Source organism: Monodon monoceros, unplaced genomic scaffold, assembly GCF_005190385.1.
Source record: "Monodon monoceros isolate NGI ecotype Baffin Bay Population unplaced genomic scaffold, NGI_Narwhal_1 Super_Scaffold_18, whole genome shotgun sequence".
In the NCBI taxonomy this organism is placed as follows: Eukaryota; Metazoa; Chordata; class Mammalia; order Artiodactyla; family Monodontidae; genus Monodon; species Monodon monoceros.
The window spans coordinates 65139238-65161259 of record NW_021703774.1 but is presented as its reverse complement, the minus strand read 5'-3'; the positions used below and the strand labels follow the sequence as shown (position 1 = coordinate 65161259).

General features: G+C 38.3%; 1 protein-coding gene and 1 pseudogene across 2 annotated transcripts in view; both read left to right on the top strand.

Moving 5' to 3' along the window:
• ATF6 (activating transcription factor 6) overlaps positions 1-22022 on the top strand; it is a 220208-nt gene that overhangs the window by 65811 nt on the left and 132375 nt on the right. For both annotated transcript variants that reach the window (XM_029227930.1, XM_029227929.1), the window contains 3 exons: positions 5673-5804; positions 17998-18111; positions 19197-19296. In XM_029227930.1, the coding sequence (XP_029083763.1) occupies positions 5673-5804; positions 17998-18111; positions 19197-19296 (346 nt within the window). The remainder of the gene's footprint in view (positions 1-5672; positions 5805-17997; positions 18112-19196; positions 19297-22022) is intronic.
• On the top strand, positions 1043-1759 carry LOC114898444 (annotated as a pseudogene).

The following is a 22022-nucleotide window of genomic DNA, read 5'->3' as shown; positions in this document are numbered from 1 at the left end:
CTGCTGGTCCCGGTACCACACTCTGAGAATCACTGTGCTAGGGGAAGGTGCATTCTGATCCAGAGGAACTAACAAAGTGTGTTAATTGCTAGTTGACAGTAGGATTCAAGAAAGGAAAAGTATAGAAACTACTCCTAGAAGCCATAGCAGCCACTTTGACTTGGCAGTTAACTATGAGAGCCTTGCAAACAGCTTTAAGATCCCTAGCCAGGAAGTAGGAAAGCAGAGGAACCGTTCTAGTAATCTGCTGTTTTTCTGGCAGTGGTAACCATCAAGTAGTCTAGATGAATAGGAGACAAATGTAATACCAGTTTTTAAAAGAAAGAAGGTAGATTTTCCCCATTAGACCAGGGAATTTAATATTGTTCATAGGGAAGATTTTGATATAGAAAGGGATATGTTAACTGGGAGCCACAATTAAAACAAGAACAGAACATACCAGTTTTGTTTATTCTATTGAATAAATTGCTAGACTTAATGATAATGTGGCAGACAGGGCCATCCATAAATAATCTAGCCTTGCATTATGGTTAGTCTCCTTTCTTTTCCTTCTCTCTCTGAGATGATCCCTTTCTCACTGTGCTTGCACATGCACATGTCCACTTACATACCCTCTTCTGCTTTACTTGCAATTCCCCAAGCAAAACATACTCTCTTATGACTGTGTCCTTTTTCATATACTAGTCTATCTACATGAAATGCCTTCTCACTCACATCCTCCTTTCCACCCGTTTATTTACTGCTTGTATTTTAAGATAAATTCATGATCCTCTTGGTAAAGATCAAATGCCCTAGCTATATGCTTCTGTAACATTTGGCATTAACCGCTGTTATGCTGCTAATCCCTCTGTTATCTTTTGTCTGTATCACTCTTCCCCCTGCCATACACACACACACACACACACACACACACACACACACACACACACACAGTATTTGATTTTTATCTTTGAGTCTTTAGCATCAAATATGATTCCTGGAACATAATAGGTATCTAGTACATGTTGAATAAATGAGTGAATCAGTCATTCTGGCTGCGAACATGGCGCTGCGAGTGGCGTGGAGCGTGTGGGCCGCGCGGTCGGCAGCCTGCGCGCCATCTCTGCGCCCAACGCGCCCTGCCCGCCGCGGCCCTGGGGACTGTGGGCGGTCGCCGGCCCCGTTCTGCTGTCGGGTCGTTAATTCACAGACAAACATGAATGGGTAACAACAGAGAACAGTGTTGGAACAGTGGGAATCAGCAATTTTGCACAGGAAGCTTTGGGAGATGTTGTTTACTGTAGTCTGCCTGAAGTTGGGACAAAATTGAACAAACGAGGAATTTGGTGCTTTGGACAGTGTGAAAGCTGCTAGTGAACTCTATTCTCCTCTATCAGGAGAAGTAACTGAAATTAATGAAGCTCTAGCAGAAAATCCAGGACTTGTCAACAAATCTTGTTATGAAGACGGTTGGCTGATCAAGATGACACTCAGTAACCCTTCAGAACTAGATGAACTAATGAGTGAAGAAGCCTATGAGAAATACATAAAATCTATTGAGGAGTGAAAATGGAACCGCTAAATAAACTAGTTTGAAACAACTTAAAAAAAAATCAGTCATTTTGGGAAATGTCAACATAATGCAGTGATGATGTTCTAATCCTGGACCCAAATCCTGGCTTTGTTAATTACTCAGAGCACTTACATTTCTGACACCAATTCCAATGTATGTTTTTCCACACCACCAAACAGTTCTCCCTAAGAGTTCTGATCACCCAGTTCCAACGTGTGGGGAGGTTTTTCCCATACCACCAAGCAATTCTCAGACACTAGCTGGGTGTCCTACAATTAAACTTAATTCTGACACAGACAGTGTGGAGATAGTGTCAAATCCCACAGGTTAAGTGCTCAGTCCTACAAGAGTTACCCTACACCCCCTTCAGGCATCAATCGCTAATCCAAGTTGTCACCTGTGCTTCTGGCTAACGGGCTATAGATCAGAGGTGCCCATGACCTCAGGTTCAATTAATTTGCTATAGTGGCTCACAGAAGTCAGAGAAACATTTTACTTACAAGAGTACCTGTTTATTATAAAGAGATATAACTCAGGAACAGCCAAATGGAAAAGCTGCATAGGGCAAGGCATAGGGGAATGGACAGGGAACTTCCATGCCCTCTTCAGGCTCACCACTGTCCCTGAATCTTCACCAACCCAGATGCTCCCTGAATCCGTTCCTTTTGGGTTTTAATGGAGGCTTCATGACAGAGACAGATTGATTAAGTCATTGGCCATTGGTGATTGAGCTCAATCTCTAGCTCCTTTCCCCTCCCTGCAGTTGGGGGGTGGTGGGTGGGACTGAAATTTCCAACTCTCTATTCTTATGGTTCTCTCTATCCTTAGGTAAGCTAGGGCCTTCCAGCTCACCTCATTGACATAGCAAAAGGCACCTTTATGGGTCTTATCACTTGGGAAATTCCAAGGGTTTTAGGAGCTCTGTGCCAGGAAAAATGTTGTGACCAAATATATATTTCTTTTTATAAATCACCATATCACAGCATGACTTGGGCAAACTGTTTAAACTCTTTGAGCCTCAACTTTCTTTGAGTTTTCATTCCTTAGTACATAGTAGGTGCTCAAAAAATGGTTGCTGCTGTCATACTGTATTTGCATCTTAGAAGAATGTTTAACAGTCTTGTAATATCTCTGTGGTCAAGACAGGGAATTTTGGTCTAGGATATATTACAATTAATTCGTAAGTGGTTTAACTTATGTATTTACAAACTTGGAAGGCACTCCCTAGGAGCATGCTGCAGGGCTCAATTTCTTGGCTCTGTTCTTTTCGATATCTTAATAACAAATCAGTTGAGGATGTTGATGGTATGTTGTTCCTTGCTTAGAAGGAGAATTTCTTTTGCTAATTAGGATTCTAAAAGTTCTTGAATGATATTTTAAGAGGAATTTGATGTAAATTATTCAGCTGGATCAAAAAGCTCAATTATATAACTTCAGAATTGGAAGTGAGAGAGGAGAGGAAAGGAAGGGAAGGTAATAGTCCAAAATCAGTTTGTGAGAACAGTTGGAGTTTTAATTATACCAGCCTCAATATAGAGTATGATGTAACTGCTAAAAAAGCCTACCTGATATTAAGTATATTGGTGGAAGAATAATATTTAGAACATGGGAAGGACTTATCCCGTTCCATCCTATAATGGTCATACTACCTCAGAAGTGTTGTGGCCAGTTCTGGGCCCATCTCTGAGAAACATATTGAGAGGGGAGTGACCAAATATGCTGAAGGGACCTAAGACTGTACTATAAAGAGGAACATATGGAAGAAACTAAAGCTTTGAAAAAGAAAGCCTGGAGTGAGGGGCGGGGGATGTTAGGTGTCTTTGGACATTGGAAGAAGGCTTGCTTAGACTTGTTCTGAATAGCCACAGAGTCCAGAACTAGTACCAAGACTGGTGGTACTAGTTAAAGCATTTCTAGTTTAAAAAAAAAAAAAAAAGAGGACCCTATTGAAGTGAATCCCAGGGAGGGACAACCCAGAATTTGCTCCCCTCCCAAACACCGTTCCTTCCCAGGAGCTTTAGCTCAACACTGTCCAATGGAAATAAAATGTGGGTGGGCCGCATACGCAATTCTTAAATAGTTAGGGTGATAGAGCTTTTCCTAGGGATTGGCGGGGTTGAGGGAGTACTTCCACCAAACAGAAATGTTACTATGTGGATATTTCACTAATGCAATGGAGGGGTGGGCCAGTAGGGGGTGAATTAATTGAGATGCTGTAAACTGGCGGGAAAGTTCTTAACTTTGATTTTGTTTACTGCATACTTTCCTAAGTAAAAATTTTAGCATTACACTTGAAAGGATTAAAAAGTAAACACTTTTCAAAAACATAAGTTTCAAAAAGAAAAAATATATTCTGCAGTTGTCATCACATTCTTCATTTGGCTTCCTGACAAAATTGTTTTGTTTACTGCTTATCTCATGTTTTCTAAAATACTCACCAAACTAAGTTTTCCTGAGTATACTTGGACATTCCATTAGGCCTTTTACCTCGTTTGCAGAAGGGTTTATACTGTTTGTGACCACTCAGGTAAATACTCTGTCTGAAAAATACAATTGTAACAAAAGGTAGCCTCAATTGTAGCAAAATTAAATTTTGTACAATGATCATAACTTGGTGGTATACTTTTGAAGAGTTTGTACTATGCCAGAGTGCCACAGCATACCTGTGAGAACCACTGGAAGGCAGTGATTCTGGAGGTAAAGAATTGAGGAGAATAGGGAACATAATAAGATATCAGAAAAAGAGTCTAGAGGGGTGTACCTGCTCTTTGCTTCCACCTAACATCCCTTTCCCCAAATTTGGAGGCAAATTACTAAACCCCAAAGAACTCCTTTTCTCTTAGAATCACAGGACCCTTAACTGTGACGTTCTTGTCAGCCTTATTTTCCTCCTCTACTTCATCCCTCTAAATAGAATCTGGTATCCCTTCTTTTGTGCTTCTCCAGGGAAATTCCCTTTGTGTTGAATTCCAAGAAGATTGTGACTAGTGTAAGTTATATGTGTGGCATTGTAAAATTAAACACACACACAAGATATCTTATTGATGAGCCAAATTTCTAAGTCCTTGATTAATGAGCTAAAAGTGTTGGGACTTCCCTGGTGGCACAGTGGTTAGGAATCCGCCTGCCAATGCAGGGGACTCGGGTTCGTGCCCTGGTCCGGGAAGATTCCCACATGCCGTGGAGCAACTAAGCCCGTGCGCCACAACTACTGAGCCTGCGCTCTGGAGCCCGCAAGCCGCAACTAGTGAGCCTACGTGCCATAACTACTGAAGCCTGTGCGCCTAGAGCCCATGTTCCGCAACAAGAGAAGCCACGGCAATGAGAAGCCCGCGCACCTTAACGAAGAGTAGCCCCCGCTCACCGCAACTAGAGAAAGCCCACGCACAGCAGCGAAGACCCAACACAGCCATAAATAAATGAATGAATGAATGAATAAAAGTGTTAAATAACTATTGCAGTATTTGATTGATATTGATATACATATGTTTGACCCAAATACATGAAGAAGGAATTAGGGAGAGTGGGGAGAAAGAAGTAAGTAGGAAACTTTCATAGGCATTTAAAGAAATTTCTGTTAGCTTTATTTGATAGCCTGCCTTCTGGGATTGTGAAAATCTAAAGAATTTGGCTGTTGATAAAGAGAAAAATTCCCATTTCATTCGAAGTATTTCCTCATTGAAAATAATCAGTTTGCAGCATCTAAGACTTCTTATTCCAGTTATTATCTGAGTTTAGAATTTGTTTATATGTACCTATTTCTACTTTTTATATACCTGTTTCTACTTTATATATATATATATATATATATATATACACACACATAACATAATTATAGTTTTTAAAGCATATAGAATACTGACTTTGTCTAAACAGGTTATAAATAAGGTACTTCTATACTTATAAAAATTATTTTCAAAATTATTTTTCATATATGTACAGGATGACAAGCTAGGGATTTGACCATATCAGTAAGCTGTTTTGACTTGCTTCTATGCCTAGTGTTCTTGCTGTGGGTATAGAGCTACAAAAGAACTTTGATTTGCTTCAGAGCTACACGTAGGATGCATATGTATGACATTTTTATTTCAATTATTTCTTAACATTTTAAAATTTTCAGTGTGTTGGAACGAGATTCCAGGAGAATGAATCCTGGTGTGAACCCTACAAATCAAAGGAGGCATCTTCTAGGATTTTCTGCTAAAGAGGAGCAAGACACATCAGATGGTATCATCCAGAAAAACAGCTACAGGTTAGATTTACATCTAAATTGTTTATACACAATTTTAACTAGTAGAACAAACGAGATACAAGGACATTCATTAAATTTACTCTTAAGATCAGTTCTAAGAATAAATATACTTTTTAAAAGCTGTCCCAGTTTCAGAATTCTTATAGAGATGTGACCTTAAAAATCTGTGTGCACTAATATACAAATTGAAACGCATATAATACATACATATTATATTGTATATAATGTCTTTAATATAGTTATTTTATCTGCCTATCATATGTTTATACATATAATGTATTTAATATTTGTTACTATATCATCTGTGATAAATATGATTTGGTGGAATGATATGGTTGAACCTGTTTGTAATCATTAGATAAAATCATTTATACTTGCTTATTGTGATTTTTGTTGAATCTCTTTCCCTTGTTATAATTTAATTCTGTCTTGGTAAATTTCCATATAGCTTCTCAATAGTAAAAGATTTAACTCTATGAAAATACAATTTCTATGTTATGTCAACTAGAAGAAGGTTATAGTGGACCTTTTCAGACCTGTATACTTCTTGATAAACATTTCCCTGTGTTATTTGTAATTGTTATTAGAGCCAAATGGAGCTAGGTCCTTGACTAACAGGGCAAAGGGAGGTCATAGTGTGGCAACTGTGGCACAGAATAATGCTTGAAAATCATTAAAGATTTGTTTACTCTTAACTAAGGTTTTACAGGCCAAAGGCCATAGGGGAATCATTCTCCTGATTTTTACTTTGTTACACCCATACCATTTAATGAGATTATTACCATAGTCCTTCAGGCTTGTCTTCATTTAGTCTTCCTGGAAAAAATGCTAGTATTCATTTTTTTTTTTAGGAAGCTGCAGTGTGCAAAGTACTATGCTAAATGTGGCAGAGGATCCAAAGAATTGTATGGTAGTGACTGTAATGCAACATAGAATGTGATAGATGCCATGATGTTGGAAAACCTAACATTTCCTGCCTTTTTTTTTTACGTGCCCAAATTAGCCATGCTTCTGAAATACTGATCGTAGTGATCATATAAGAGTGTCCCTGAATATTGCTAGAGTTTAATAGAATTTTTAATTTACCAAATAATTTTTCCAAGTTTGCCCTACACGTCCCGTAATTTTGAGTTCTGTTGTTGTCTACGTGAGATTCAGCAAAGGTTACATTTTTAATAGCCAGTTTTTGGATGTGTGAGAGTTGAGACTGTGCCACTTAGGTTGTATAGCTTGTTACTAAAAATGGAATGAGATTAGACACGTAATTAGAAATTACGGTTCAGGTAAGCTTGACAAGAATATTACTTATTTTGCACTAAGTACAATAAATAGAAGCCTTCACTTATTATATGTCCATGTTAGAGTAAGGTAAGATGGTGGTTCCCGGAAAGCACAGCACACTGATTGTACTCGTTCAAACTAGAGGTCTGGATGGCTTTTAGGCTGTAATTTATCAGCTCTCAAAGTAGTGCATGAAATGCAAGCCATCTCTCTGTCCCTGACCCCAGAGTCACCACTGCCTGTGCATAATCTGGGTTACTGGTCTTAGTAAAAAATGGATGTGATTATCGATTCTTGTAAAGGTTACGTGTAAGTCTCTTGAAATATCTAAGGTTATTATTGAGGCACTTGGGAGATTTAGGTGTTGGTCCATTATTTGATGTTCTTTCTTTTATTATTGTAAATACTGAATAACAGATACGAAAAACATGTTTGTGAAACATTTGAAAGCACCGAGTATGAATTTGTTTTAAACTGAATTTTAGGTGGTTTATTTACACTCAGCCATGACATTTGTATTTATTTTTTTAATGCAGCTTATTTTATGTTATGTTTCATTTTTTAGGAGAGTTACGAGAACTGGTTCAAATAAAAAAGTAGATTCTTTTTATTTATATATATATTTTTTGCGGTATGCGGGCCTCTCACTGTTGTGGCCTCTACCTTTCCGGAGCGTAGGCTCGGGATGCGCAGGCTCTGCGGCCATGGCTTGTGGGCCCAGCCGCTTCGCGGCATGTGGGATCTTCCCGGACCGGGGCACAAACCCGTGTCCCCTGCATCGGCAGGTGGACTCTCAACCACTGCGCCACTAGGGAAGCCCAGGAGTAGATTCTTAATGTTGTAATTTATAATATTGCATTTGCCTTTTATTTAATAATTAACTGCATATATTTTTTCAGTCTTAGAAATGTGTGGTATATAAGTAATATGACCATATAGTTTGTCAACCAAACTGAGGCACTTATAAGAATGAAAGGTGGTGCTAGTAATATTTATGTCAGGACGTCAGGCATAAATCAGGACTGTCTTAGATAAAGGGAAAAGGATAGTCGCCCTACACATAAGGCATCAGCCAGAACCTGTAGTCCAGGGATTCTCAGTAACTCTAGCTCCTTAATACTGTCCTTCACGTTAGTGATTTATTTGTTGAAATTTTTTCTATTGGTATGGAATGGTTTGCAGGCAGCCTAGAACCCTGACCATCTCAGGACTAGTGTGGATCTAATTGCCCCCAGATTGCATGTTGGCTTAGGTTCTCCCTTTTCTTTCCCCTTCAACTCCACCCAGTCCCTTTCCTGGTATTCTTCCTATCAGATTTTTTTTTCTTTTCCAAAGAATATTTTTGGCTGATAGAACAAAGCCAGTCAGCACAGATGTGCGGAAATCATTACTAGAGTTTATCACATGGAAATAAAATTATAAATCAGAATTATATTTTCAATAGTAGTTTTAGACTTTTCTGATGGACTTAAGCATTTGTATTTTAGACCTGATTTTTTTTTTTTTTTTTGCGGTACGCGGGCCTCTCACTGCTGTGGCCTCTTCCGTTGCGGAGCACAGGCTCTGGACGCGCAGGCTCAGTGGCCATGGCTCACGGGCCCAGCCGCTCCACGGCATGTGGGATCTTCCCGGACCGGGGCACGAACCCGTGTCCCCTGCATCGGCATGTGGACTCTCAACCACTGCGCCACCAGGGAAGCCCAGGCCTGATTTTTAAAATAACAAGTATGTGACAGATCTTTGTTCTTGACAGTTTTTTTTTTTTTTTTTAGTGTGGCAAACAGCTTTTTCTTATAAGCATTCAGAATTTACCAAGTGCAAGGCAGAGTTTTTTTTTTCTTCTCCCTCAGCAGCTAGTTTAGGCTGATTTCCTTTTGTGTGTGCAGTCATTACTTATGTACCACCATCTCTGTTTTATTTCAAATAACCCTAACAGGGAGAAGAAAGGACATCAAGAATGTTTCTGGTGCAACCTGTGGGGAAGAATCATCTATATACCCTCAGCTGTTGCTTTTTTCCCTTTGTATGTGGCATACATAGAAGTCTCTGACTTTTATCTTGAAGTTAGTTTTCCACTCTGCCAAAATTATTTTTGTCAAGGGGGCCAGTGAATTCAGCACTGTCAAATTCAGTGAAAACTTGTTCTCATCTCACTTGACCTTTCCTCAGCACTTGGCTGTGTAGATCACTCCTCCTTGAAGCATTCTCCTTTTGTATTGCTACATTTTTAGTTTCCTCTTTTTTCATCGGCTGTGTTTCATCTTTGTAGGCTCCTCCGCTATCCAGATCTTAAGGCTTGGAACTGTGAACTTTTTTGTCTTCTTTCTGCCATAATTTAGCACACAATCCATTTCTATATATCCTGATGACTCTTGAATTTATGTTTCCCGTCCAGACTTCTGAGTCTCCAGAGTCATATATCCAGTAGTTTCCTTGAATTCTCTTTTAACATTTCAAACTTAACACCTGCACAGTGAAACTCGAGGTACTTCTCCATATTCTGTTTCCACCCACTTGTCTACAATAGGCTTCTTTTTTTTTTCTATTTTTTTAACATCTTTATTGGACTATAATTGCTTTACAATGGTGTGTTAGTTTCTGCTTTATAACAAAGTGAATCAGCTATACATTTATCCCCATATCTCTTCCCTCTTGTGTCTTCCTCCCTCCCACCCTCCCTATCCCACCCCTCTAGGTGGTCACAAAGCACCAAGCTGATCTCCCTGTGCTATGTGTCTGCTTCCCTCTAGCTATTTGTTTTGCACTTGGTAGTGTACATATGTCCATGCCACTTTCACTTCATCCCAGCTTACCCTTCCCCCTCCCTGTGTCCTCAACTCGTTCTCTACATCTGCGTCTTTATTCCTTTCCGGCCCCTAGGTTCTTCATGACCATTTTTAATTTTTTTTTTAGATTTCATATATATGTGTTAGCATACAGTATTTATTTTTCTCTTTCTGACTTACTTCACTTTGTATGACAGTCTCTAGGTCCATCCACCTCACTACAAATAACTCAATTTCATTTCTTTTTATGGCTGAGTAATATTCCACTGGATATATATGCCACATCTTCTTTACCCATTCATCTGTCAGTGGACACTTAGGTTGCTTCCATGTCCTGGCTTTTGTAAATAGAGCTGCAGTGAACATTGTGCTACATGACTCTTTTTGAATTATGGTTTTCTCAGGGTATATGCCCATTAGTGGGATTGCTGGGTCGTCTGGTAGTTCTATTTTAAATTTTTTAAGGAACCTCCATACTGTTCTCCATAGTGGCTGTATCAATTTACGTTCCCACCAACAGTGCAAGAGGGTTCCCTTTTTTCCACACCCTTTCCAGCATTTCTTGTTTGTAGATTTTTTGATGGTGGCCATTCTGACTGGTGTGAGGTGATAACTCATTGTAGTTTTGATTTGCATTTCTCTAATGATTGGTGATGTTGAGCATCCTTTCATGTGTTTGTTGGCAATCTGTATATCTTCCTTGGAGAAATGTCTGTTTAGGTCTTCTGCCCATTTTTGGATTGGGTTGTTTGTTTTTTTCATATTGAGCTGCATGAGCTGCTTGTAAATTTTGGAAATTAATCCTTTGTCAGTTGCTTCATTTGCAAATGTTTTCTCCCATTCTGTGGGTTGTCTTTTTGTCTTGATTATGGTTTCCTTTGCTGTGCAAAAGCTTTGAAGTTTCATTAGGTCCCATTGGTTTATTTTTGTTTTTATTTCCATTTCTCTAGGAGGTGGGTCAAAAAGCATCTGTGATTTATGTCATAGAGTGTTCTGCCTTTTTTTAAAAATAATTTTTATTTTTTTTACCTTTTTAAAAAAAATTTTTTTACAGCTTTATTGGAGTATAATTGCTTTACAATGGTGTGCTAGTTTCTGCTTTATAACAAAGTGAATCAGTTATACATATACATATGTTCCCATATCTCTTCCCTCTTGCGTCTCCCTCCCTCCCACCCTCCCTATCCCACCCCTCCAGGTGGTCACAAAGCACCGAGCTGATCTCCCTGTGCTATGTGGCTGCTTCCCACTAGCTATCTATTTTACGTTTGGTAGTGTATATATGTCCATGCCTCTCTCTCACTTTGTCACAGCTCACCCTTCTCCCTCCCCATATCCTCAAGCCCGTTCTCCAGTAGGTCTGTGTCTTTATTCCTGTCTTACTCCTAGGTTCTTCATGACAGTTTTTTTCCTTAAATTCCATATATATGTGTTAGCATATGGTATTTGTCTTTCCCTTTCTGAATTACTTCACTCTGTATGACAGACTCTAGGTCTATCCACCTCATTACAAGTAGCTCAATATCGTTTCTTTTTATGGCTGAGTAATATTCCATTGTATATATGTGCCACATCTTCTTTATCCATTCATCAGATGATGGACACTTAGGTTGTTTATCTCCTGGATATTGTAAATAGAGCTGCAATGAACATTTTGGTACATGACTCTTTTTGAATTATGGTTTTCTCAGGGTATATGCCTAGTAGTGGGATTGCTGGGTCATATGGTAGTTCTATTTGTAGTTTTTTAAGGAACCTCCATACTGTTCTCCATAGTGGCTGTACCAATTCACATTCCAACCAGCAGTGCAAGAGTATTCCCTTTTCTCCACACCCTCTCCAGCATTTATTGTTTCTAGATTTTTTGATGATGGCCATTATGACTGGTGTGAGATAATATCTCATTGTAGTTTTGATTTGCATTTCTCTAATGATTAATGATGTTGAGCATTCTTTCATGTGTTTGTTGGCAATCTGTATATCTTCCTTGGAGAAATGTCTGTTTAGGTCTTCTGCCCATTTTTGCATTGGGTTGTTTGTTTTTTTCATATTGAGCTGCATGAGCTGCTTGTAAATTTTGGAGATTAATCCTTTGTCAGTTGCTTCATTTGCGAATATTTTCTCCCATTCTAAGGGTTGTCTTTTGGTCTTGTTTATGGTTTCCTTTGCTGTGCAAAAGCTTTGAAGTTTCATTAGGTCCCATTTGTTTATTTTTGTTTTTATTTCCATTTCTCTGGGAGGTGGGTCATAAAGGATCTTGCTGTGATTTATGTCATAGAGTGTTCTGCCTATGTTTTCCTCTAAGAGTTTGATGGTGTCTGGCCTTACATTTAGGTCTTTAATCTATTTTGAGCTTATTTTTGTGTATGGTGTTAGGGAGTGTTCTAATTTCATTCTTTTACACGTAGCTGTCCTGTTATCCCAGCACCATTTATTGAAGACGCTGTCTTTTCTCCATTGTATATTCTTGCCTCCTTTATAAAAAATAAGGTGACCATATATGCATGGGTTTATCTCTGGGCTTTATGGCCTGTTCCATTGATCTATCTTTCTGTTTTTGTGCCAGTACCATACTGTCTTGATTACTGTACCTTTGTAGTATAGACTGAAGTCTGGGAGCCTGATTCCTCCAGCTCCATTTTTCTTTCTCAAGATTGCCTTGGCTATTCGGGGTCTTTTGTGTTTCCATACAAATTGTGAAATTTTTTGTTCTAGCTCTGTGAAAAGTGCCAATGGTAGTTTGACAGGGATTACATTGAATCTGTAGATTGCTTTGGGTAGTATAGTCATTTTCACAATGTTGATTCTTCCAATCCAAGAACTTGGTATATCTCTCCATCTGTTAGTATCATCTTTAATTTCTTTCATCAGTGTCTTATAGTTTTCTGCATACAGGTGTTTTGTCTCCTTAGGTAGGTTTATTCCTAGGTATTTTATTGTTTTTGCTGCAGTGGTAAATGGGAGTGTTTCCTTAATTTCTCTTTCAGATTTTTCATCATTAGTGTATAGGAATGCAAGAGATTTCTGTGCATTAATTTTGTATCCTGGTACTTTACCAAATTCATTGATTAGCTCTAGTAGTCTTCTGGTAGCATCTTTAGGATTTTCTCTGTATAGTATCACGTCATCTGCAAAGAGTTACAGCTTTACTTCTTTTTTTCTGATTTGGATTCCTTTTATTTCTTTTTCTTCTCTGATTGCTGTGGCTAAAACTTCCAAAACTATGTTGAATAATAGTGGTGAGAGTGGACACTCTTGTCTTGTTCCTGATCTTAGAGGAAATGGTTTAAGCTTTTCACCATTGATGACGATGTTGGCTGTGGGTTTGTCATATATGGCCTTTATTATGTTGAGGAAAGTTCCCTCTGTGCCTACTTTCTGGAGGGTTTTTATCATAGATGGGTGTTGAATTTTGTTGAAAGCTTTTTCTGCATCTATTGAGATGATCATATGGTTTTTCTCCTTCAATTTGTTAATATGGTTTATCACATTGATTGATATGCGTATATTAAAGAATCCTTGCATTCCTGGGATAACCCCACTTGATGTGTATGATCCTTTTATTTTATTTTTAAATTTCTTTTAACACCTTTATTGGAGTATAATTGCTTTACAATGGTGTGTTAGTTTCTGCTTTATAACAAAGTGAATCAGCTATACATATACATTTATCCCCGTATCTATTCCCTCTTGTGTCTCTCTCCCTCCCACCCTCCCTATCCCACCCCTCTAGGTGGTCACAAAGCACCGAGCTGATCTCCCTGTGCTATGCGACTGCTTCCCACTAGCTATCTATTTTACATTTGGTAGTGTTTATATTTCCATGCCACTCTCCTACTTTGTCCCAGCTTACCCTTCCCACTCCCCATGTCCACAAGTCCATTCTCTTGTAGGTCTGCGTCTTTATTCCCATCCTGCCCCTAGGTTCTTCATGACCATTTTTTAAACTTAGATTCCGTATATATGTGTTAACATACGGTATTTGTTTTTATCTTTCTTACTTACTTCACTTTGTATGACAGACTCTAGGTCCTTCCACCTCACTACAAATAACTCAATTTCGTTTCTTTTTATGGCTGAGTAATATTCCATTGTATATATGTACCACATCTTCTTTATCCATTCATCTGTCGATGGACACTTAGGTTGCTTCCATGTCCTGGCTGTTGTAAATAGAGCTTCAATGAACATTGTGGTACATGACTCTTTTTGAATTATGTTTTTCTCATTGCCTTATGTATTGAGGTGCTTCTTTGTTGGGTGCATAGATATTTACAATTGTTATATCTTCTTCTTGGATTGATCCCTTGATCATTATGTAGTGTCCTTCTTTGTCTCTTGTAATAGTCTTTATTTTAAAGTCTATTTTGTCTGATATGAGAATTGCTACTCCAGCTTTCTTTTGATTTCCATTTGCCTGGAATATCTTTTTCCATCCCCTCACTTTCAGTCTGTATGTGTCCCTAGGTCTGAAGTGGGTCTTTTGTTGACAGCATATATATGGGTCTTGTTTTTGTAGCCATTCAGCCAGTCTGTGTCTTTTGGTGGGAGCATTTAATCCATTTACATTTAAGGTAGTCATCGATATGTATGTTCCTATTAGCATTTTCTTAATTGTTTTGGGTTTGTTATTATAGGTCTTTTCCTTCTTTGTGTTTCCTGCCTAGAGAAGTTCCTTTAGCATTTGTTGTAAAGCTGGTTTGGTGGTACTGAATTCTCTTAGCTTTTGCTTGTCTGTAAAGATTTTAATTTCTCCGTTGAATCTGAATGAGATCCTTGCTGGGTAGAGTAGTCTTTGTTGTAGGTTTTTCCCTTTCATCACTTTCAATATGTGTTGCCACTCCCTTCTGGCTTGCAGAGTTTCTGCTGAAAGATCAGCTGTTAACCTTATGGGGATTCCCTTGTATGTTATTTGTTCTTTTTCCCTGCTGCTTTTAATATGTTTTCTTTGTATTTAATTTTCGATAGTTTGGTTAATATGTGTCTTAGCGTGTTTCTCCTTGGATTTATCCTGTATGGGACTCTGTGCGCTTCCTGGACTTGATTAACTATTTCCTTTCCCATTTTAGGGAAGTTTTCAACTATAATCTCTTCAAATATTTTCTCAGTCCTTTTCTTTTTCTGTTCTTTTACTGAGACCCCTATAATTCAGATGTTGGTGAGTTTAATATTGTCCCAGAGGTCTCTGAGACTGTCCTCAATTCTTCTCATTCTTTTTTCTTTATTCTGCTCTGCAGTAGTTATTTCCACTGTTTTGTCTTCCAGGTCACTTATCCGTTCTTCTGCCTCAGTTATTGTGCTATTGATTCCTTCTAGAGAATTTTAAATTTCATTTATTGTGTTGTTCGTCATTGTTTGCTCTTTAGTTCTTCTAGGTCCTTGTTAAATGTTTCTTGTATTTTCTCCATTCTGTTTCCAAGATTTTGGTTCATCTTTACTATCATTACTCTGAATTCTTTTTCAGGTAGACTGCCTATTTCCTTTTCATTTGTTTGGTCTGGTGGGTTTTTGCCTTGCTCCTTCATCTGCTGTGTGTTTCTCTGTCTTCTCATTTTGCTTAATTTACTGTGTTTGGGGTCTCCTTTTCGCAGCCTGCAGGTTCGTAGTTCCCATTGTTTTTGGTGTCTGCCCCCAGTGGCTAAGGTTGGTTCAGTGGGTTGTGTAGGCTTCCTGGTGGAGGGGACTAGTGCCTGTGTTCTGGTGGATGAGGCTGGATCTTGTCTTTCTGGTGGGCAAGACCGTGTCTGGTGGTGTGTTTTGGGGTGTCTGTGATCTTATTATGATTTTAGGCAGCCTCTCTGCTAATGCATGGGGTTGTGTTCCTGGCTTGCTAGTTGTTTGGCATAGGGTGTCCAGCACTCTATCTTGCTGGTTGTAGACTGGAGCTGGGTCTTAGCATTGAGATGGAGATCTCTGGGAAAGCTTTTGCCATTTGAAATTACGTGGAGCTGGGAGGTCTCTTGTGGACCAGTGTCCTGAACTCGGCTCTCCCACCTCAGAGGCAGAGCCCTGACACCTGGCCGGAGCACCAAGACCCTGTCAGCCACATGGTTCCACAAGGATCCTGAGGGAGGCAGGCCCTTATCAGCTCAGGTGGAAACAGTGAAACTGGGTCAATCAAGCCTTGCGGTTTAGACACTGTACTGACAGAGACTACGACGCATGTGGGAGCAGCGTCATGTTCCCTCATCTCTGAGAGGACTGCTTCACCACTCGCGCACCAGACAATCCGGGATAAAATGGTTACAACAGGCTTCTTTATTTCTGTTTCTCAAGTCAGAAACCCTGGTTCCTCCCTTTCAACATGTGCTGTTGATGTTCTTTCCAAATATTATCTTGAATTGGTTCATTCTTCTTCATCTTCATTGCCACCACCTTAGTCCATAGTATCTTCATCTCTTGCCCAGATTGCTATAGATTTCTCCTCACTGGTCTCCCAGCTTCCCCTTTTGCCTCTGTCAAAACAGTTTTTGGTAACAATGGCAAGGCATAAATGTAAATTAAAATATATCACTTCTCTACTTAATACCCTTTTGAGGCTTCTTATTAAATTTAGTAATTCCTTATCATAATCTGGTCTCTGTCTTTCCAACCTCATCTTGTGCTTCCCTCACTTGCTTACAACTCTTCAGCTGGTGAGTAGTTTTCCTTAAGTTCCTTAAATCCTCCCTTGTCCCACCTGCCTCTGTCTAGAACGCTCTTACCCCAGTTTCTATAGGGCTGGCTTCCTCTCATCCTTTATGCCTTGTCTTAAATACGATCTCCTTTTCAGACCATTTTATCTGAAGTAGGCATTGTTGTTGGTTTTCTATTTCAACCATATGCTTATTTCTTTCATAGCTCTTACCACAGTTTGGATTTATTTTATGTTTGTTTTCTTGTATTTGGTCCATCTTCCCCACTAAGGTCTTTGAGGATGGAGACTTCATTTCCCTTTTTCCCTGTTGGAATTCCAGCACCTAGCACAGTACCTGGCACACAGTTGGTATTCAGTAAATATTTGTTGATTGAATTAATGAAAAGTACAAATCTAGCTATGTCCAATTTTGTGTTTATAGTTTTTCTTTTTAGATGTTAATATATCCAGTTTTCTAAATCCAGAGTATTGTATATAAAGAAATTCAAGATAGAGCTAAGATTTCTTAGTGAGAAAGGTTAAAATAGCCGACTGAAGGGAATAAATAACAATAATGCCCTCAGCTCAGATTCTAATTTTCAACTCGGATTTTGCTCCCTACATCACACCCTGGATATGAATTTGCATGATATAGATCACTGTGATGATTAGGAAAGTATATTTTTTGAAGCTAATAGAATAACTGGTTAATGTCACTCTGTTGTTTTATTAGGGATTCTAAAATTTATATTTAGCTTTTCAAGGCTTTTACTTTTCTCCTACCAAGTATTTTATGCTTTCCCTTTCCCCTACCACACACACTGTTTTAAGGAGACTATTCAGTTCTGTTATCACAGAGATGAGAATGACCACAAAACTTCAGTCCTGGTTACATAATACTTTCCTGTCAATCGTAAGTCTTTCCTATCAATCAGTGGGTCTTTCCCCCAGTTTCACCTCTTACTTTGTCACCACCTCTGTTCCAGCAGCACTGTGTATGCCTTGAGCTCATTGAAGATATGAGCCATGTGTTATCATTGTATCGCTAGTTTCGGGTACATAATAATTGAGCAATAAATGTGAACTACCATGATAATCTCTGTAGAAAATTGGAAAATGAAATTTGTGCTGTGTGGTCTATACTTCCCTCCTTTTAAAATTACATTCACTTCTTTCTTGCAGTGTGTTCTATTTACAATATTAAAAACTTTTTTTGTTGAAGTATAGTTGATTTACAATGTTGTGTTAATTTCTGCCGTACAGCAGAGTGATTCCATTTTATATGTATACACACACACACACACACACGCATTGTTTTTCATATTCTTTTCCATTATGGTTTATCATAGGATATTGACTATAGTTTTCTGTGCTATACAGTAGGACTTCGTTGTTTATACAATATTTTTATTTCCATGAAAACTTAATACTAGCAATGACTTTCTTATAGCAATCTTCGTCTTAGGAATTTAAGACAGAAAGTAACACATTTTGTAAATCTGTTTTTCAGATATGATCATTCTGTTTCAAATGACAAAGCCCTGATGGTGCTAACTGAAAAACCACTACTCTATATTCCTCCACCTCCCTGTCAGCCCCTGATTAACACAACAGAATCTCTCAGGTGAGTGTTTTCAGTTGTTGCAGATGTATCTGAGTGGGTTCCTGTGTTTAGCTTTGGAACCTAGAAAAGTATTTGTTCAAATTCACCAAGTGGTTGAGAAAACTATGAATTATTTATTGAATAACCATAGGCATATCAATTGTTGTCCAGTTTCCCCACCAACCTGATAGAGATGGTGATGGGTCTATTTCATGTGATGGTATTGGGGTTGTATACTTAAATATGTCTTATTTGAAAACTGAAGAATGATATTAATATAAAAATTCAGGGTAAGTGTTAGACTTGCAGTGGTAACATTCATAGTGGAAAGTACCTTTTTCTTCAAATTAGGAAGATAATAATTTGAAGATATGTGATTCTGGAGTCACTTTCACATTAGTGTACTTTTCTTTATCTACTTTTCCCTTGAATTTTTTCCTGTGATTTTGGATCCTATCTTTGAACCTCAAAAACTGCTTCAGTTTTTTTGTGATATGTAGTAATCAACTATATTTAAGTAAGTATAGCCTGACATCTTCACAACTGCTCTAAAGAGTAAGCAAAATAAAGGGAAGTTATATTTGAACTGGCTTTTTTTTTTTTTTTTAATTTCCAGTGTTGGACAATTTGGATTATAGTACCTTGAAATTTCTCCTCCTGAGCAGTTGATTCATTCTTTTTCTACTCCCAAAAAAAGCATGATTTTCAAAGGCTTTAATGAATCCATTTGTTGTTAGGAGTCCTATGACTTGTTTTGTGCTCTCCAGTGTCTCCAGTATTTGTGTGTACATAGTCCAAGAGCAGAAACAGGAAATACTATTTTGTGGAAAAACCTTTGCATCCAATATTGATGTTTGCCAGGTATTTAGCTCTAATTTTATTTGAATTTTGAACTCATGATTGAGAAGGCTACCATATAAAAATGCATGTCATTAAAAATAACTTAACATTAAGTGTCTTAGCTTTCTCAAATCAAAAAAGAATATTGAACCATTAGGCACTTGGAATGCTCTTTAGAACCTCAGAATATGATTAAATTCATTTCCAACCAAAGGTGAGACATCTGTTTCTATGAAATATGTTTAACTAATTAAGCTATTTTATAGGTTAAATCATGAACTTCGAGGGTGGGTTCATAGACACGAAGTGGAAAGGACCAAGTCGAGAAGAACGACAAATAATCAACAGAAAACCCGTATTCTTCAGGTTTGTTTCTGCTTGTCTTTGAACAATAGTTGGCATATTTGTTAGAAGGCTTCCTGCAGATGTGTTGCTCTCTTCTTTGGAACATTTGGGAAACTTGAACTTTAGCCACTTCCCACTACCTCCTGCTGCTACTGAAGCAGGTGTCACTGCCATTGAAGCCCTCCTCCCAGGTTTCATAGCACTCATTTAGGTTTTATAGCACTAGTATTTCCTGCTCAGACATAGTGCTGTTTCCTGCTCTCTCCCTCAAATTTGCTTTCAAGCCAGGGGTTTTATGCATGGACATCTGTATGACATGTTTTTGGCACAAATAATATAATAAATGATACTGTTTATCTTTTCTGTTCTTAGAGCTTTTCAAATGTAGGACAGCTTAGAAGTGAAGGCACATCTCCGTGGAGGGCATTTTTGTACTTAGACTTGTAGCGCTACAGGTTAATGACAGCTCTTATTTAGAACCTATTAAATTGGGCTTCTATCTTAATATTGTTTACCACAAAGCACCATTTATGGTCTTTCTGTCATTCAACTATTTATTACTACTTCTGAAGCACTTAGACTGACATATTGCAAGCTCCCAGCAAATGTTACCTGTGGTAGTAATAATGAGCCAGGTACTGTTCTCGACCCTGGGAATACAGTAGAGGGTATGATAAAATCCCTGCCTTCATGGAACTTACATTCTAATGGGAAAGATAAACAATAAACATGTAAAGTGAAATAAGTCATACAAAAAAAGACAAATACCATATGATCTCATTTACATGTGGAATCTTAAAAAAAAACCCAACAAGCTCATGGATACAGAGAACAGATAGTGGTTGCCAGAGGTGGTGGGTGGAGGGTACAGACTTCCAGTTATGAAATAAAGAAGTCATGAGGATGTAGTTTACTGCATGATAACCATAGTTAATAATACTGTAGTGTATATTTGAAAGTTGCTAAGAGAGTAGATCTTTAAAGTCCTCATCATGAGGGAAAAAATTAAATTAAAAAATAAATAAACAAATAAATAAATATACTAAAAATTAGAAGTTCTCTAAAGAAAGAGCAGGATTGGAAGTTAGAGTTCGAATGGAGAGGTGAGTGGCTATTTTAGATTGGGTGGTTAGAGAATCCTTCTCTAAAGAGATACCACTTGAGTAAGGTATTGTCAAGGTAGTTATTACCAGCTGTTATAACATTTAGCCTCAAAATCTCAGTAGTTTAATGGAATAAAAATTTGTTTCTCACCCAGAGTTTGAGGTAGCTCTCTAGAATGGGTTTCCTCCAAGCAGTGACTAAGGAATCCAGGTTCTTCCACATTGTAGCCCAACAACTTGAAATCCTTTGCTTTTAGCTTTGGGTGTTGGGGAAGAAAGTTTGGAAGATTATGCAGCATGTTTTAGGGATCAGGCCTGGACTTTAGTCAATGTTCAGTTGACTAAAACTCTGTCACTTTTCCCAGCCTCCCTTGCAGAAGGTTAGGCAAATGTAGTCTTCCTATGTGCTTGGGATGAAGAAGGGGTGAGAACATAGCTTTTGCCATAGGCAGAAAATGAAGGACAAAATGTAAAGGTCTAGGAGAAAATCTGGAGAAACAGCTTTTAGACAAAGGGAATAGAAAGTATAGAGACCCTCAGGAGGAAACAGTTTGCATATTTGAGGAACATCAAGAAGTTGAGTAAGGCTGGATTACAATGACTAAGGGGAGAGTAGCCAAAGATGATGTCAGAAAGACAGAGGAGGCTAAATCATATCAAATCTCATATGCAATGGTGAGAACTTAGGTTTTCATCCTAGGTGCGAGAGGAAAGCACTGAGAGGTTTGAGCAAGGCTGTGGCTTGATCTGATTTATATTTTTAAAAGATTGCTCTAACTGCTACCCCAAGTAGAACACAGCAGGGAACATGAGTGGATGTAGGGAGACCAGTTAAGCCATTTCAGTAGTCTAGGTGAGAGATCATTGCGGGCCATACTAGAGTGGTAGATTTGAAGGTGGAGGAAAGTACTTGAATGCCAAATATATTTTGAAAGTATAGATGATGAAATTGCTATTGTAAATTAAAAAGGAAACAGTGATAATTCCTATGCTATAGCTACTGGATGAATGATGATGCCATTTACTGAGACTGAGAGTAGGGAAGGAGGAGTTGGAGGCAAGAAAAAAGAGTTTTAGATATATTAAGTTTGAGATGGCTATTAGACATTCAAGTGGAGAAGTCAGGTGGCTACTCAGATATCCAGGTCTGGAGTATAGGGGAGAGGTTGAGACTGGAAGTTTAATTTGGGATGATATCACCTAGAGAGAAGGTAAAAAGAAGAGAAAGGAGGTAAGGAACTGAGTCCTGGAACAACGTCAACATTAGAGGCTAAAAGATGAGGAAAAATCAGCACTTGAGAAGGAAGAGGAGTGGCTGGCCAGTAGAATAGGAAAAAATGTAGGATAGTTGTATCCAAAAACCCAAGCAAAGAAAGTTTTTAAGGAAGAGGATGTGATTTACTGTTACAGAGGTTAAGAGATGTTGATTAAGATGAGGACTGGGAAATTACCATTGGATTTGATTATTAGAACTTGTTAGTGACTTTGATGAAGCTTGTCTCATTGGAGTGGTGATGACAAAAGTCTGAGCGATGTGGGTTCAGGAAGTAAAAATAAAATGAGGAAATAGAGAAAATTATTTCAGGATGATCCCCATTAATGGAAACAGAGAAATGGAGTAGCTGTAAGAATCAAGGAAGAGGT